Below are 15,245 nucleotides of genomic sequence, written 5' to 3'. Positions count from 1 at the left end.
GGACATTTGTTTGTTTGGGTTTTTTTTTTTTTTGCTTTTTAGGGCCACATCCATGGCATATGGAGGTTCCCAGGCTAGGTGTCCAATCAGCACTACAGCTGCAGGCGTACCCCACAGCCATAGCAATGCCAGATCTGAGCCACATCTGTGACCTGCACCACAACTCAGGGCAAGACTGGATCCTTAACCCACAGACCAAGGCCAGGGATCAAAGCCAAAACCTCATGGTTCCTAGCTGGATTCATTTCCCCTGTGCCATGATGGGAACTCCTAGACATTTGTTCTTAAAATAATTTTATGGTCAAAACCCAATTTTGATTAAAATTCAGATAAAAGATTTTTTTTTGTCTTTTTTGCCATTTCTAGAGCTATTCCCATGGCATATGGAGGTTCCCAGGCTAGGGGTCTAATTGGAGCTGTAGCCCACGGCCTACGCCAGAGCCACAGCAACGCAGGATCCGAGCCGCGTCTGCAACCTACACCACAGTTCATGGCAACGCCGGATCCTTAACCCACTGAACAAGGCCAGGGACCGAACCCACAGCCTCATGGTTCCTAGTCAGATTCGTTTACCACTGAGCCACAAAGGGAACTCCAAAAGATTTTTTTAAAAGAGGGTAAATTAGGTAGGATCCAATTTTAACAGGTTTCTCTTTGGTTTTTACATATTTTGATCAATTTCATCCTAAATTCGTTAATTTAGACATCACGATTTATCTATTGTTCATCAGTATTTATTTGAACTACAATATTTCAGAATCTCACTGTTTCGTGTTGAGTTTTGTGTTATATTTAAATTTAAGATACTATCATGTAATATCCTTTATAGGAAGAAAGAGATTAAACCAAAAGGAGAGTTTCAGCCTAAATATGATACATGGATCTCTGACATTATTTCATAGCTTAATAAAAAGAGTCATTAAGTCAGAGTAGCAAAGTATAAAATTTAATCTTCAAGGCACTATAAAAAACTTAGAATCTTCCCAAGATGGCAAATCCTTCCTCCGCATGTTTATCTGATGTTAAGCTAAAAGAAAATTATGTTTTCATTAGTTTTCATTGTTTATTCTACTTTTAAGTCAGTTTTTTGTTAGTCTGAGGTTTTTAAACAGTATACTGGATTTATAGGAAATATTATATTTAATCAAAAAAATGTAAAGCTGCTTGTAAAAGCAATTTTAAGGGAAGGCCATGATTATTTTTTCCTGAACAGTTAGCAAATTTCAGAGCTATAGCTCCAAGAGTACATGTTTATATCTTTTCTCATTTATTTCTCTTTGAATTTATTCTTAAGGTTTAAAAATCAATTGGACCTTGCAGTCCATAATTCGTTTTTACTAAATTGACCTCTATCTGACACCCCAGCATGCCCATTTGGGTCTTCTCTGGCACTTAACACTTGCTCTATAAGGTTATATGGATGCCACCTTGTCTTGAAATAATCAACACTGGTACATTAATTTAAAAATCCTGGAAGATAGAAAAAAAATACTAGAAGATGATCTTCAAACAAAAAAATGTAATTGATAAGATGTTAATTTGCAAATTCATTTTAAGCAAACACTATGCAGAAGCATTATAAAAAAATGACAAAGACCCTTAAACTTTTATTACTATCTTAAAGACATGTATAAGTGCACAGTTCGGCATTTATTTTTTTAGATGTAATTATAAACTTAAGTGACTCCCCATGCCACCTGTTAAAGAGATCCCCTTAGTAAGCTTTTAAGAGTATAAAACGTATATACTAATTATGTGCATTTAAAATTTAATACCCGGAGTTCCCACCGTGGCTCAGTGGTTAACGAATCTGACTAGGAACCATGAAGTTGCGGGTTCAGTCCCTGGCCTTGCTCAGTGGGTTAAGGATCCGGCGTTGCCATGAGCTGTGGTGTAGGTTGCAGATGCTGCTCGGATTCCGAATGCTGTGGCTCTGGCATAGGCTGGTGGCTACGGCTCCCATTCGACCCCTAGCCTGGGAACCTCCCTATGCCATGGGAGCGGCCCTAGAAAAGGCAAAAAAAGACCAAAAAATAAAAAATAAAAAAAATAATTAAATTTAATACCCTGCATTATGCCAATGCCAAATACTTGCTTTTATTTATTTTTAGGGCCACACCCATGACATATGGAAGTTCCCAGGTTAGGGGTCAAATCTGAGCTGCAGCTGCCAGCCTAAGCCACAGCCACAGCAATGCCAGATTAGAGCCATGTCTGTGACCTATGCCAGAGCTGCAATGTTGGATCCTTAACCCACTGAGCGAGGCCAGGGATCGATCCTGCATCCTCATGGATACTAGTCGAGTTTGTTACCACTGGGCCACAATGGGAACTCTCTGCTTTTAATTAAATATTTAAACATTAAATTGCTTATATTTAAATTAATGAAAGTTACAGAAACATTCATTACTTTTAAGAGCAAATGAAACTCTGCATTGCAGTCTGTCTGCTCATCCATAATTCAGGATCTCAGCCTAAAACATTATGCTCAAACAAGCACAAATATTGGCAAAGGTGAAACACTGAATGACTATAGCAGCAGCTAAATTTTGTAGCAATATGTGTGTGCAGTTTAATTTCTTAGCACTGGAAATAAAAAACTAAAAGCAAAGAAAGTCAATTACGGTTGTAAACTAAATAAGCTAAGAGAGGAAAGCCAAACTGCCATTACTTAAAGCTACATGCATTTTATTAGTTATACATGGTGCTGATATGACAATAAAACCCAAGCACAGGGGGAAAAAAAAAAAAAAAAAAAAAAACTAAAAAAACTACAAAATTAGTCACCTGGATTATCTATCCAGGAAAAGAAAAGAGGATTCTGAAAGAATGTTCTCATGAGACTGAGGTTTGAAAATAGCAACTTTGGTTCTATTGAAGTTAATAGTCTACTTTTCCTCAAATAAACTCCCTCATTTGTATTAATTATCTGGGCAATAACGCCAGCCCTCCGTTTACTAAGCACTTGGTCACTGGTTTGGAGATTCAAGGAGGCAAAAAGAGTTACTAAGTACCCTTGGCAGAAAACAGATCTCCTGACTCTTGTTTGGGCTCCAATCATTAGTAAGATGCCCAGGGAACGCTGAGATGAGAAGACACAAACTTCCACCTGCTGAGTCAGCCGAATGAACCCGGCAGATCAATAACTTAACAGACAAATCTGCCAGATCACCTCCCCCCCCAGCCCCAGCACTTGGCTTCCCCTGAGGCAGGCGAGATGGGGTGCACCTCGGAGCAGCACAGACCTTACATGTTGTTGTCACCAATGACCTATTTCATGAAGTAACTGCTGCTAAAAGCTAAGGATAAGTATCTAGTGCTCAGGAATTTTACCTCCTTTTGAACCATAAGGTTTATTGTTCTAAATTTGTCAGGTACCCTTAGGACAGTTTATAATTCTTCCTTTACTAGAAAGAAAAAAAAAATTATACAGTCAGAATAGTCCCTTCATGATGTAATAAATTTATGAGCTTTACCCGACACAGGATACATAAAACCATCAACATGCCTCCCCACATCTGCATGACTAGACTAATTTGCACAAAATTGTCAGGCCTGTGCTTTCTCATCCAATTTTCTTCCAGCTCTCCATAGGACAGTATTTACAGTTTGAAAAGCATCTTTCCTCTGTTATCTCACTGAACTTGATAACAATCCTGCAGGGGTTAAGTTGGGTGAAAACTGCCCATTTTGCAAGTGGCATCCCTACACTCAGAGACACTGGGCAGGACCTTCGCCTTCACAGGCTTAGGGTGGAGGGAGGGTGCGGCTCCAGGGCTTTCCTCAGCTCCACCCACCTCTCAAGAGAAACCACTTAGGAAGCCACAAAAACAGACACAAAAGCCAGGAGGCATCATACCCTTCTCTCCGCTCTCATCCCTAATCATTAAGACAATGATTTTACTTAAGCATAGTTGCTGTACAATATTATATGTTATTACAGGAGTACAGTATAGTGATCCACACTTTTTAATTGATTAATTTATTCTTTGGTTTTTGTCTCTTTAGGGCTGCACCTGTGGCATAGGAAGGTTCCCAGGCTAGGGGTCGAATTGGAGCTGGAGCCTCGGCCTACACCGCAGCCACAGCAACTTGGGATCCGAGACATGTCTGCGACGTACCCCACAGCTCACAGCAATACTGGATCCTTAACCCACTGAGCGAGGCCAGAGATTGAACCCGCGTCCTCGTGGATACTAGTCGGGTTTGTTGACCACTGAGCCATGATGGGAACTCCATGATTCACACTTTTTAAAGGTAATAGTCCATTTATAGTTGTTATAAAATATTGGCTATATTATCTGTGTTGTACAATTTTTATTTTTTATGTTTTATTATTTTTTGCTTTTTAGGGCCTCACTTCTGACATATGTAAGTTCCCAGGCTAGAGGTCGAATCAGAGCTACAGCTGCCAGCCTATACCACAGCCACAGCAACACGAGATCTGGGCCGAGTCTGCAACCTACACCACAGCTCAGGGCAACACCAGATCCTTAACCCACTGAGCAGGGCCCAGGATTGAACCCGCATCCTCATGGATACCAGTAGGATTCATTTCCGCTGTGTCACAACAGAAACTCCCTGTACAATATATTCTTGAGGCTTACTTCTTTCATGCATAGTAGTCTGTACCTCTCACTCCCCGAATCTTATGATGCCCTCCCCGCTTCCCTCTCCCCACAATTAATCCCTAGTTCGTTCTCAATATCTGTGAGTCTGTTTTTATTTTTTTTATAGTCACTAGTTTGTTATATTTTTTACATTCCACATAAAATGATATAGTATTTGCCTTTCTCTATCTGACTTATTTCATTTTTCATTGGCATAATGTCCTCCAAGTCCATCCTATGATGCTACAGTACAAAAAAAAAAAAAAAAAAAAGCCACTGAGGTATCAGTTCCCCTTCCTCTCCTCTCACTCTTAACCATTACCTTAATAAAAAAAATTTTCATTCAAGCCAAATAAATATAATGAGTAGAATGATGGTAGGACCATAATCTGATTCTGAATTAATATATTTCATATTTGCTCTTTACAGCTTTCCTGTTTGGTCAATATGTCTCTTATCCAGAGAATTTTTCCATTTGATCACTCAGAGGGAAATCTACTTTATTACCTAATTGTCCTCTGCACTTTTGCAAGGAACCTCAGGCTTCCATTCCATCACTTGGGGTTACTGAAGCACAAAATGATCCTCTAAGTGGCACCCAGGCAAATGGCAAAGACAGACATAGACAGAAGTTCAGTGTTCCCTCCACCCAGGGAAAGAGGCACCACTTAAAAGCTGCCTATCCCAGGCACCAGGCAGACCCAAGAGGTTTTTCAGCCCGTGGAGAAGGTTGATGCCACATACTCAGCAAGGATCTGGTCTCTTATCCAGCCAACTGGGGTGTGTCAACCCTCAATGGGAAGCAAGCACCAGCTGCTCTGAGTAGGCATCACGAATCTACCCAGGTGAATGAACGTGAGTGGCTCATGCAACCTCAGGAGCTCCAGGAAACAGGTGGTCTCTGGTCAGGCCTGGAGAAAATAAGGAGTCTACGGATCTCCTTATTTTCCATAACTGGGAGCATGTTCTAGGACATGAATATCCAAGTTGTAAGAGTTTGGTCTGTATCTGAAAGTCCAGAGAACTTCACTAGAAATGACTGCTCTGCACATTAAATGCATTCTAAGCATGGAGAGTGGAGCCGGAACAGATGATTACAATGGCTGGGATGCAGAACCTCATGTCACTTGCTGGAGAAGCTAGAAAACCTAAAAGCCAAGCTGCAGCATTATGCTTAAGCTCCCTTGAAAAAGCCTAGAGCAAAACCCCGCTAAGAATGGAAATTCTTATAGCCTGGAAGGGGCCATGTGAAGCCTGACAAAAATTAACACCGCGTCTGCGACAAAGAAGCAATGTTTGCATATACCTATAGCTAATGATTGTTTTTGCAACTCGAGAAATACCTATATTTAAAGCCAAGTCCTAATTAGGAATTCATCTATGGGCTGTTATCCCATTTCACCGTAATCTCTTCTATGAAGCAGTTTGGCGTTCAAGACAGAACACTGCTGAGGGGACTGGTACCAGGCCACACTAGGCCACTAACCATTAAACTCTTCATATCACATCACCGCCTGGGCCTCTGGGTCTCATGTTGCTTAGATTTTCTAGCTCTCTAAGGGCTTTCCAGCTGGAACAAGTAAACCATATTGTCATGATATCCTTATCAGCCTCTTGTCAATGGTTGCACTGTCACTGCTTGCCGAAGACAGTGTGGCGATATCTGAATTCTCAGCCGAACACTGATCTGAACAGCCATTAGGATCACACTAACTCAGACCCAAAATCCAAAAAGGAGTTTGCCTTTTTTCTACTTAAAGAAGACAGCATCTTAAAATAGCAAGACTAGTTCGAAAACCCTAGGACAAAAACCAGCCATGGTGCCATTCCTTGGGGTAGTTTCATAAAATTGAGTCAACATGCAAGCAAGCAAACTGAAAAGACTCCAAGGTAAGTCAGTATGTGAATTTTAAAGCATTTAACAGAACAAAACAAATCAACAACAACAGCCAAACCACGGCTATTTCTGTCCCTTACCTTGCAGTCTTTGCATCACATTGGTAATGTCCCGAGAAGCCCTCGAGGCTGTCCTGGAGGCTGCCATGGCCCCACCTTGGCGTGGAACCAGCCCTGGAGACTCTTCGACTAACGCAGTGCAGCCCTACGCCACTCCAGAAAGCATACTTGAACTTCTCCAGATCCACTGAGTCATGGACAAGCCCCAGGCTCTCACAGCAGCCAGCAAGGAGATCTCCAGAGATCCAACCAGCTCTTTTTCGTCCTCTGCTTCAAGATTATCCTCTTAAATAAACTCAGGCACCTGAAAACCAAAGAGAAAAGGTACTTTTTTTTTTTTTTTTTCCCAAAATACTCACATAGGTCATCCTAGTGCAAAAAAGGAGAATGATTTTTATTCAATTTCAATAGATGATTCATTATCCAGTGAAGTAACTCAGGTAAAAATACTTATAGTTAGTAGGCAGATACAAGAAATTCTTATGAGAGGTGATAAAATGAAATGTACTTGAAACACATATAGTAAAATCAGTTGCTAACGAGAAAAAATGTTCACTTTCTTCCAAGTTTTCTTTTTAAACTATAGCCTTTTTTTTCACTGATTTATGAAAGTGAAAGTACTTGTAGTCAAAACACCAAGTTCTCTTTCTCCATATTCATAGGTTCTCTTATCTCGGCTATTTTAGCCTGCTTTGCACACCAGTTTTGCTGTTTTGTTTGTACGCTTTTCAGGCATGGGATCAGATCTTAGCGTCTTAAAGTTGATGAATTGAAGCAGGGTAAATGTAAAACTATTTCATTCTAAAAATTTGAATTGCAAATCCTGAAATTCTAGAAGACAAATGGGTTTGATTTAGCTTTCCCCTTCCCATAGGAAGACTCCAAATAAGTTGTACGGCTGGGGTGGGGTGCAGTGGGGTGGGGATGCCAAGAAGAGAGAACATTTTCCTTCCAACCCCTTCATGAATTATCTGCTTGGGACAAGCTTAATTCATCATACTGGACTGCGGAGGTTAAAAAAAAGAGGTGGGAGAGTAGTGGATGAAATCTTGACCTTGACGCTTGTACTTGGAACAAGGATTCCCTAGCCTTAGGGTTATCTGAAGACGAGGTCTTGCCATGAATGGGACCAATTAGTGATAGAAAGAAGAGGAGGATGAAAAATGCACCCAGAGAAAGAACATTTAACCAAGGTGCCAAACCAAAGGGGCCCGTGGGTGCATGACACTGTCACAATTCATACTCATCTCTAGGCTGTGCCCATGAAGGGAAAGAAAAGAAATAAGGCGGAGGCAGGGGAGTGTGGCAAAAGGACAACTGTAAAGAAAACAGAGCCCATCTACACAGGATGGTCCTCCTTTGGTAAGGAAATAAGAGCATCTATGAGTGCTAGCGAACATCATAGCATAGCCTGAATGTGTGGCCATAAACTGCATTATTTATTAAGGACTAGTTAAGTCAGAGAGTGTATTTCCTGACTGCAACTGATTGTGTGTGTGTGTGTGTGTGTTTAGGGCCGCACTCGCAGCACATGGAGGGTCCCAGGCTAGGGGTCTAATCAGAGCTGCAGCTGCCGGCCTACACCACAGTCACAGCAACACCAGATCTGAGCTGCATCTTCGACCGACACCACAGCTCACGGCAACGCCGGATTCTTAACCCACTGAGCAAGGCCAGGGATTGAGCCTGCTTCCTCATGGATGCCAGTCAGATTCATTTCCACTGAGCCACGACGGGAACTCCTACGACTGATTTTTAAAATAGCATAAATACCAGTATACACTGGTATCTAGTTAAACTGCACAAATAAACTGGTAACATTTTTTGAGACCACCACAAAAAGGATATGAAACATTGCACACTGCTGCAGGCTTGCACATTTCTGGGGCCAGAAAGGGTGTCCTGGTCACTTAGCAAGTTAGGGGGCAGCGGTGCAGTGCACGGGCTCGATTGGTAAGAAGGTAAAGACAGCCTTCTCTTGGTTCCTTGAAAAGCTACTGGAAGTAGAACCCAAGAACCGGCTGCTTCTGGCTAGAGAGGCACTTCAAAGAGGGTGGCTCTCCAGGGAATTCTCAGAAGAGAAATAATTGGTGATGGCTGGCCCCACCCGCATCAAGTCCTCCAGCCTGGCTGAGGCTGTGTGTCCATCAGCCGCCTTCATGTCCTGGGGACAAACATTCCACCTGCCCCCAGACAAAAGCTACCTTAATCTGAAGACTAACAGACAGTGAGAAGTGCCTGGGGGACCTGGCAAATAGCTCCCCTAAGCTGTTAAAAAGTTGGGTTCTCCAAATGCAAGAATATAACATTCTGAAATCTGGCTAGCTGGCCATATACATGCTAAGTAGAGATGAGAGAAGAAATGCATTTTAATGTAGCCACCCCACTGCCCAGGCCCTGCTCAGCACTGGAGTTCACTGATGATTAGGACATGCGCCCCACCATCAACCAAGAATTATAGAATTAGGAGTTGCCTAGTGGCCTCGTAGTTAAGGAGGTGGTGTTGTCACTGTCATGGTTTGGGGTCGATTGATCCCTGGCTGGGGGACTTCTGCACGCTGCAGTGTGGCCAGAAAAAAAAAAAAAAAAATTCTGGAATGAAAAGGGATTTCTATTAGTCATGGCATTATTGCTCTTTCCCTCTGCTAGTTCACATTCGTGTTACACAACCGCAATTCCAAAACATTCCCCTCTCTCCCTCCCTCTTTTTCGCCCTCTCTTGCTTTGGATACCACATTAAACTCGGAACTTCTCTGCTTGGGTCCAACTTCAGCTGATGTCTCCAGTCTCATTTCCACGGTGTAAAGAATGGCTTCTGAGTGTCAGAGTTCAAAGCTGGGGAAACTAGGATGAATATGACACAGAACCTATTTTTCGAGGAGCCTAGAACATGGTGGGAGATACAACGGAGGAAAGAGAAGAGAACAAAACCACGGATACATGCAAACATGGAAATGGGGGATACAAAGGATGGGCCCCAAGTCAATCTGGAGGCTCCACGAGAGTCCTGGGGGGAGAGGGCGAGGCAGCCCCTGACCTGAGCCTTGGTAAAGGGGTTTGAGTTCACCAGGTGAAAAATATGAAAGACGAATTCCAGGCAGAAGGAACAGCTCGAGCAAAGGCATGAACACGAGAAACGGCACGAGTCCTCTGTGATGCCCCAAGAGTCCAGGCGACCTTCTGGACATTCTGGGGCAGAGGCTGGAGGAGGGAGCAGCCAGGTGGCTGAGCCTCCACCCCGTGCTCTGCTCTAGGAGGCAACAGGAAACCCTTGGGGATTTTTAAGCTGGAAAATGACTCTGTAATTTACACGATTCTAGCTACATTTTTTTTTCAGGGTGTATTTCAGGTTGACAAGTCAAAGTTCCAGGAAGCTCAGTTAGCAAGCCCAGGAGGAGAGAGGATGCAAGACTGAAAAAGAACAGCGAGCAGCAGGTAAAATCCAAAAGGTCCCGAGGAGGCAAAATGTGCAGGGATGTTGGGGGAGGGGAGGCAGGGAGGGAGTAGGGGGGGAGCGGTCAGGGCATCTGGGATGATTCTCAGGATGCTAACTTGAGATTCTGTGCGCCCTGGATATGTGCCGTCAGCTGAGCCCAGCAGTAGAGGAGCTGTGCAGGTATTATTTCCCCAAACTGGTCATTCCTTCACATCCTGGCTGAACAATTGGTTAATCACCCCTTCGCAGTCTCAGCTGAACAAATCCGAGAGACGGCTGCACCTCACCCAGGACCCACACTCTGCACGAAGCCGTCAGGTCAGGACACTTTCAGCAATACCCCCCATGCCTCCAGCGCCAGCCCTCTGCACTAGTACAGGTATGATGATATTCGTCACCAGTTAGTCTGACCTCCCTCTAACAGAAATTTGTATTTCTGGTTTACTGGATCAAGTTCGTAGTTCCTCGCCTCTATAGGACACTCCCCAGAAGACGCCTTCCTTCTCACTGCAAAAGGAGTTGATGCAACATCCTTCCCTTTTTAGACTTAAGATCAAATATTTTGCTTTCAACATTCATGTAGACATATATTTCCCATCTTGTGAAATTATGATAGTCTTGCTTTTCACAGGTACTTAAAGGGACAGATGATTTGATAAGAAATTTCAAACACATACAACACAGATGAGAAAAGGAGGCTTTTAGAAGCTATGAATTCTGGCTGTTAGAATAAATGAGTAGACTTCGCTTTGTTCCGACCAGGTGGGTGATTTTGAGCTGGTTCTGGGTACGGGGGTCCTCCCATCTGATACAGGGAGCATGGTACAAGCAAATGCACAGACTCTGGACCATAAAAAAAGACATGGAGTGGAGTCTTAATTCTGCCTCTTTCTGCCCACGTGGGCATGACCTACATACAGAACCAGAACATCCAAGGAAGGTCCAGCACCATCACTGAGCTCACTCTTCCCAGGGTAATTCAGAGTTTTTAATCACGTGCAGTATATTGAGGGGGGGAAGGGAGAATAAGATAGACATTGATGGGCTGTGTACCAATTAATTATCCTTGCACCATCTCCAAATCCCTTCCAGCGAAGGAACTAAGATTACAAAGCAGCTAACTACCTCTACCACACCTAGCACAGGGTAAGATTCCTGTATTTATTATTTCATACAGCAAAAGCATTGAGAAACCATGTATAAAGGATGATGATGCTGAGTAAATAGCAATGAACAAAACAGATAAGTCCTTCTTAGAGTTTAGGTACAAGCGGGATGTGATGTAAACAGTATTCCAACAAAGCAGGCTGCATGTTGTAATGGAGAAACCCAGGGTACTGTGGGAGCAAACAGAATACCCAATCAATACCCATCTGCTGCATCTATCCTGAGGGCTGCAGAGGGATTTAAACTCTCTGCTAGTTGGGATTCTCCCATCTGAACAATATACTCTTCTGAATACCAACACCTGGGAAAAGCACAGGAGTGAATCATTGCAACTTGACCTTCCCAGTCTCTAAGCAGAATGGACAGCTAATTACTAAAGCAGTTTCTCCGTGGAGCTACTAAAAAGGAATATAGTAGGAAAAGCCCTACAAGAGACACAGCTAGCCCCAAGATGACAGCTGCAAGCAAGGCCCTTGAACTTTTAAGTATCAGGACACGAGAGCAGGAAGTTTGAACCCCCGCAACCACCGGAGGGGACAAAGCTCCTTTCTAGCTGAAAAAGACGAATTGAGAGCCTATAACATAAACAGATTCACAACAGTACGAAGTATGACTTCATTAGATGTCTAAACACGTCCAATAGCGCGCCTATTAAAATTCTCTATGAAACATAAAGTTAACTGGTGAAGGCACCCCCCTTCTATCCAAGTCTTTTGCTGGGAGAATGAGTCACATAAGTGTCTAATTTTACATTTAATTTTTGTTTTTCCATATTCATCCTTTAGTGATGGTATTAATAAATGCTCAGATGGCTACATGGGAGGGAAGAAGAGGGACATCCTGGAATTAATAGAAATATATTACTAATGTCTGTGTATAGGCGATCAGTGCGTAGTGCTGGCAATTATTCACTATTAGGAATTTTACAGGGTAACAAACAAAAATGGATCCTTTCTTCTCTGGAAGCACAAAAAACGTAAAGAACTAATCAAAAGAGAAAGTATAGATCTGATCGGCATGAAAGTATAGATCTGATCGGCATGACAGGTATTGTGTCATGATGGAATTTTTTTGTTTGTTTGTTTGTTTGTTTGTTTGTTTGCAAGCCTGGAGCATAAATCCTCCCCAAGGCTGCTACCTTCCTTCCATGCTTTGCTGGAGTACATGTTGTACTTCTTGCCACACATTAGTTCAGAGAACCAGTTTAGACCACCAGAAAGGATGCATCTAACACCTTTTAAGAGAAGGAGATAATGCAGATTTCCTCAAAGGGATCTTGGGTCCTGCAATGCTTGTCATTCAGGTCACGGGGTGTGGCTGTAGTACCTCATGCTGGAACCCACAACCTTGCCCAGTGGCTGGCTGCTTACATCCGGCTTCAGCCACACCTCTCTTCACCTCCAAGAAGCTGTGTGGGCTGCATAATTATCAGAAAGCAGGGCCTACTCTAGCACCCTCCCCACTTCACCCAGCAATTCTTGAACAGTTTTAAGTGGTGCATTACCTTTTCCCAAATCTTTACTCCTTTGTGGAGAAGAACCAAGTGGGAAAAAAAAAAAAATCCTTCTGTGGGGGACCACGAGGACAGAAATAAACTAGTTTGTGAAGAAGCATTAGCTAAGAAAGATAAAAATTAGGCTATAATGTAATAGCCAAGTATATGTTTTCAAAAGCTAGCAATGTTATCATCTGAGTCAGTCTGAAGATGTGCCCTTAGTTAGTGTTGTTCTGGCACATTTTGTTCTAAATCTGCCACAAAGTAATGAACAGACTCAAAAGAACACAAGAAAAACTAGATATGTGTTTTATTTTACTGTTCTAATGAGGTCAGGAACTTTTTATCCATACTATTCATCTTTTTCATCATGAAGAACAGCAAGCCTCTCAAAGAACAATCTTCATGACTCATGACTGAATCAGCATCTTATGCAGATGTGGGTCATATTAATACTCTTGGGTTAATTGAAAATTATATTGCACAAGTCTGGCCCCTGTATACAAACGCTTTCTTTCCGAAAGTGACTCTCAGATGAAAACTAAAATACATGAGCATGCACGAAGAGAAAAAAATCATTCATCTTCAACTTTCTCAACATTCACAGCCAAATTTTCAGATACATTACAGGTTTCCCACCCCAAACTGAAAAGCTCAGTAATGAACATTCCAGGATGCTAAGGCCGGTTTCACAGCTAGTGTTTCTTCCCCCGGGGCTGGACCTGACTCTATTTAAGGAGGGAGGGCCTGAACTCGCAGCTTCAGAGCTCTGTTATCCCAGGCAGCAAGCTGAACCCCGGGTTCCCAGCCACCCTGCTTTCCTGGATGGCTAACAGCTGCTTTATGTTGCACGATTTTCCGACCCTTTGCCTCACACCTGCGCGCTGTGAACCACCATTTCACAGAACTCCTCCGGCAACGATGCAAAAATCTGTCTTGAAACGTGTCTTTCAGGAGAGGAGACGAAAGTTATCTTGCCCTCTAGCGTAGGCTCCGCCTGCCAGCAATCGCACGGCGACAGCTGGAGAAGTCTGAAGCCCCGGCCTCCTTCGTGCTACCCTAGACTGTGCTACCCATCTCCCCTCCCCCAGCCCTTCCGAAAATAGTCGGTGGTGGAGGAAGGGAGGCTCTTAGAATTTGTTCACCGCCCTACATCTCCCTCCATCTGATAGTAGCAACAGCACCGAGCATCGCAATAAGACGGTGGCTGCCTTTCGCTTCTGCATCACTGGACCCCAAGAGAAGTGCCACAAACGGAAATGACAACTCAGAGGGGGGATATTAATAGGGAGATCTACGTACGAGAAGCAGCAAGGACGCTCCCCACCTCCGTATCTCCTCATCCTTGAGTGTCACACACGTACACACACCACCGCCACCATCACCCCCCTCTCCCTCCCATTAAGCACGCACCACCCAAGCAGGCAAGTACAAACTTGCTTGCAATTTGTTCGGCTGGCACCCATATTCTCTCTCTCCTTCCTCTCTCTCTCTCCCTCTCTCTTTCCTTTTACCTTCTCGTTCTCTCTGTCTCGGGCTCCTTCAGGTTCCAAGCAGCGCTGCGAGCAAACCAGCGGCGGCGGTGCGCGCGCTCCGGGCCGGCCGCGGTCTCGGGAGCCGGGGCGCAGCTGCAGGGCTGCGGGGCGCAGGGCGGCCCCGGTGACAGGGTACAGCACGCCCGGCTGGCTCCCCACCAGCGGCGGATCCGCGGCCGCGCTCCCGGGCCCGCTTGCACACTCACTCACTCCTGCGCCCAGCCGCTCGGTGACTCTGCCCCCCCCGCCCCCCCGCAAGCGGGTCCTCCTTCCGGGTGCACCCTGGGGTTTCAGGCCTCCCGCCTCTCCCCCGCCCCCCGCAATAAGGCTCCTTTCGGGAAGGTGGGCGAGGCGGGCTCAGCCCCCGGGCGGGCTCCGGGCAAGACCCGTGCGCCCCGCCGCCACGCCCCTCCCCGACCCCGCGCCCGCGTCCCACGCCCCGCGCCCGGCGCGGGGATGCGCGGGTCCCTGGCAGAGCCGGGGGCGGGGGGCCTGAGGCTCTCTCGCCGGCTTCCCCTACCTCCTGCAGATGCACGGCCTCCGGCGTCTCTCCGCAGCAGCAAAGCTTTTCCGTGACCCTCCTCCGGGAGCTTTTCCACGGGGTCCACCTCTCGGGGTCGAGGAGGAAAGAAATGGCCAAGACCGCCGGGAAGGAGATTCGCTGCACCGGCTGCTAACTTTTGCCTGGGGTTTCCACTGCCCAGCTGACCTTCCAGAGCAGATCCTATCTTGAAAGGCTGGGGAGGTTCCCTGATGGTCCCAGGAAGGAAGTGATGCGGTTCAACGAGGACATTCCTCTGGCTCCCTTGAAATCAACTTTCCAAAAGATAGGAACAGCTGACCTTTTGGCTGTCAAATCAGCAGCAGATAATTTTAGGGAGACTAGTCAGACTATAGGTTTTTGTTCCTTGGTTTATAAAGCTTAGATTTCCTGAGAAGGCACCTGACATCTCAATCGTATTTATTCTTGGTTATTTGTTAAGATGACGCTGGAGAACTGCCTCCAGGTTCTTCCCTGGAGGCCTCTGCGCACTACGCATTGTGGA

General features: G+C 44.8%; 1 protein-coding gene across 25 annotated transcripts in view; it reads right to left on the bottom strand.

Moving 5' to 3' along the window:
- The window catches only part of SYNE1 (spectrin repeat containing nuclear envelope protein 1), a 486,694-nt gene extending 471,889 nt beyond the window's left edge, over positions 1-14,805 (bottom strand). For 21 of the 25 annotated variants that reach the window (XR_014844515.1, XR_014844516.1, XR_014844517.1 and 18 more), the window contains exons 1-2: positions 14,179-14,436; positions 6,588-6,870 (exon numbers count right to left, since the gene is read on the bottom strand). Coding sequence is in view for 21 of the 25 variants with exons in the window: in XM_085023500.1 (XP_084879626.1) it covers positions 6,588-6,654 (67 nt within the window). In the remaining 4 variants the exon portion in view is untranslated. Of the gene's footprint in view, positions 1-6,587; positions 6,871-14,178; positions 14,437-14,719 lie in introns of those variants that run through there. The other 4 variants (XM_085023506.1, XM_085023534.1, XM_085023521.1 and 1 more) reach the window with 1 other exon arrangement.
- Between the last annotated feature and the right edge of the window lie 440 nt (positions 14,806-15,245).

The sequence above is a fragment of the Sus scrofa genome, chromosome 1, assembly GCF_054392235.1.
Source record: "Sus scrofa isolate SSC_HxYL_T2T_F1_AM1 chromosome 1, Sscrofa_HxYL_maternal_Yorkshire_Landrace_v2.0, whole genome shotgun sequence".
Lineage (NCBI taxonomy): Eukaryota > Metazoa > Chordata > Mammalia > Artiodactyla > Suidae > Sus > Sus scrofa.
Note: the sequence above shows the minus strand (reverse complement) of the source record. Positions and strands in the feature narration are given on the sequence as shown.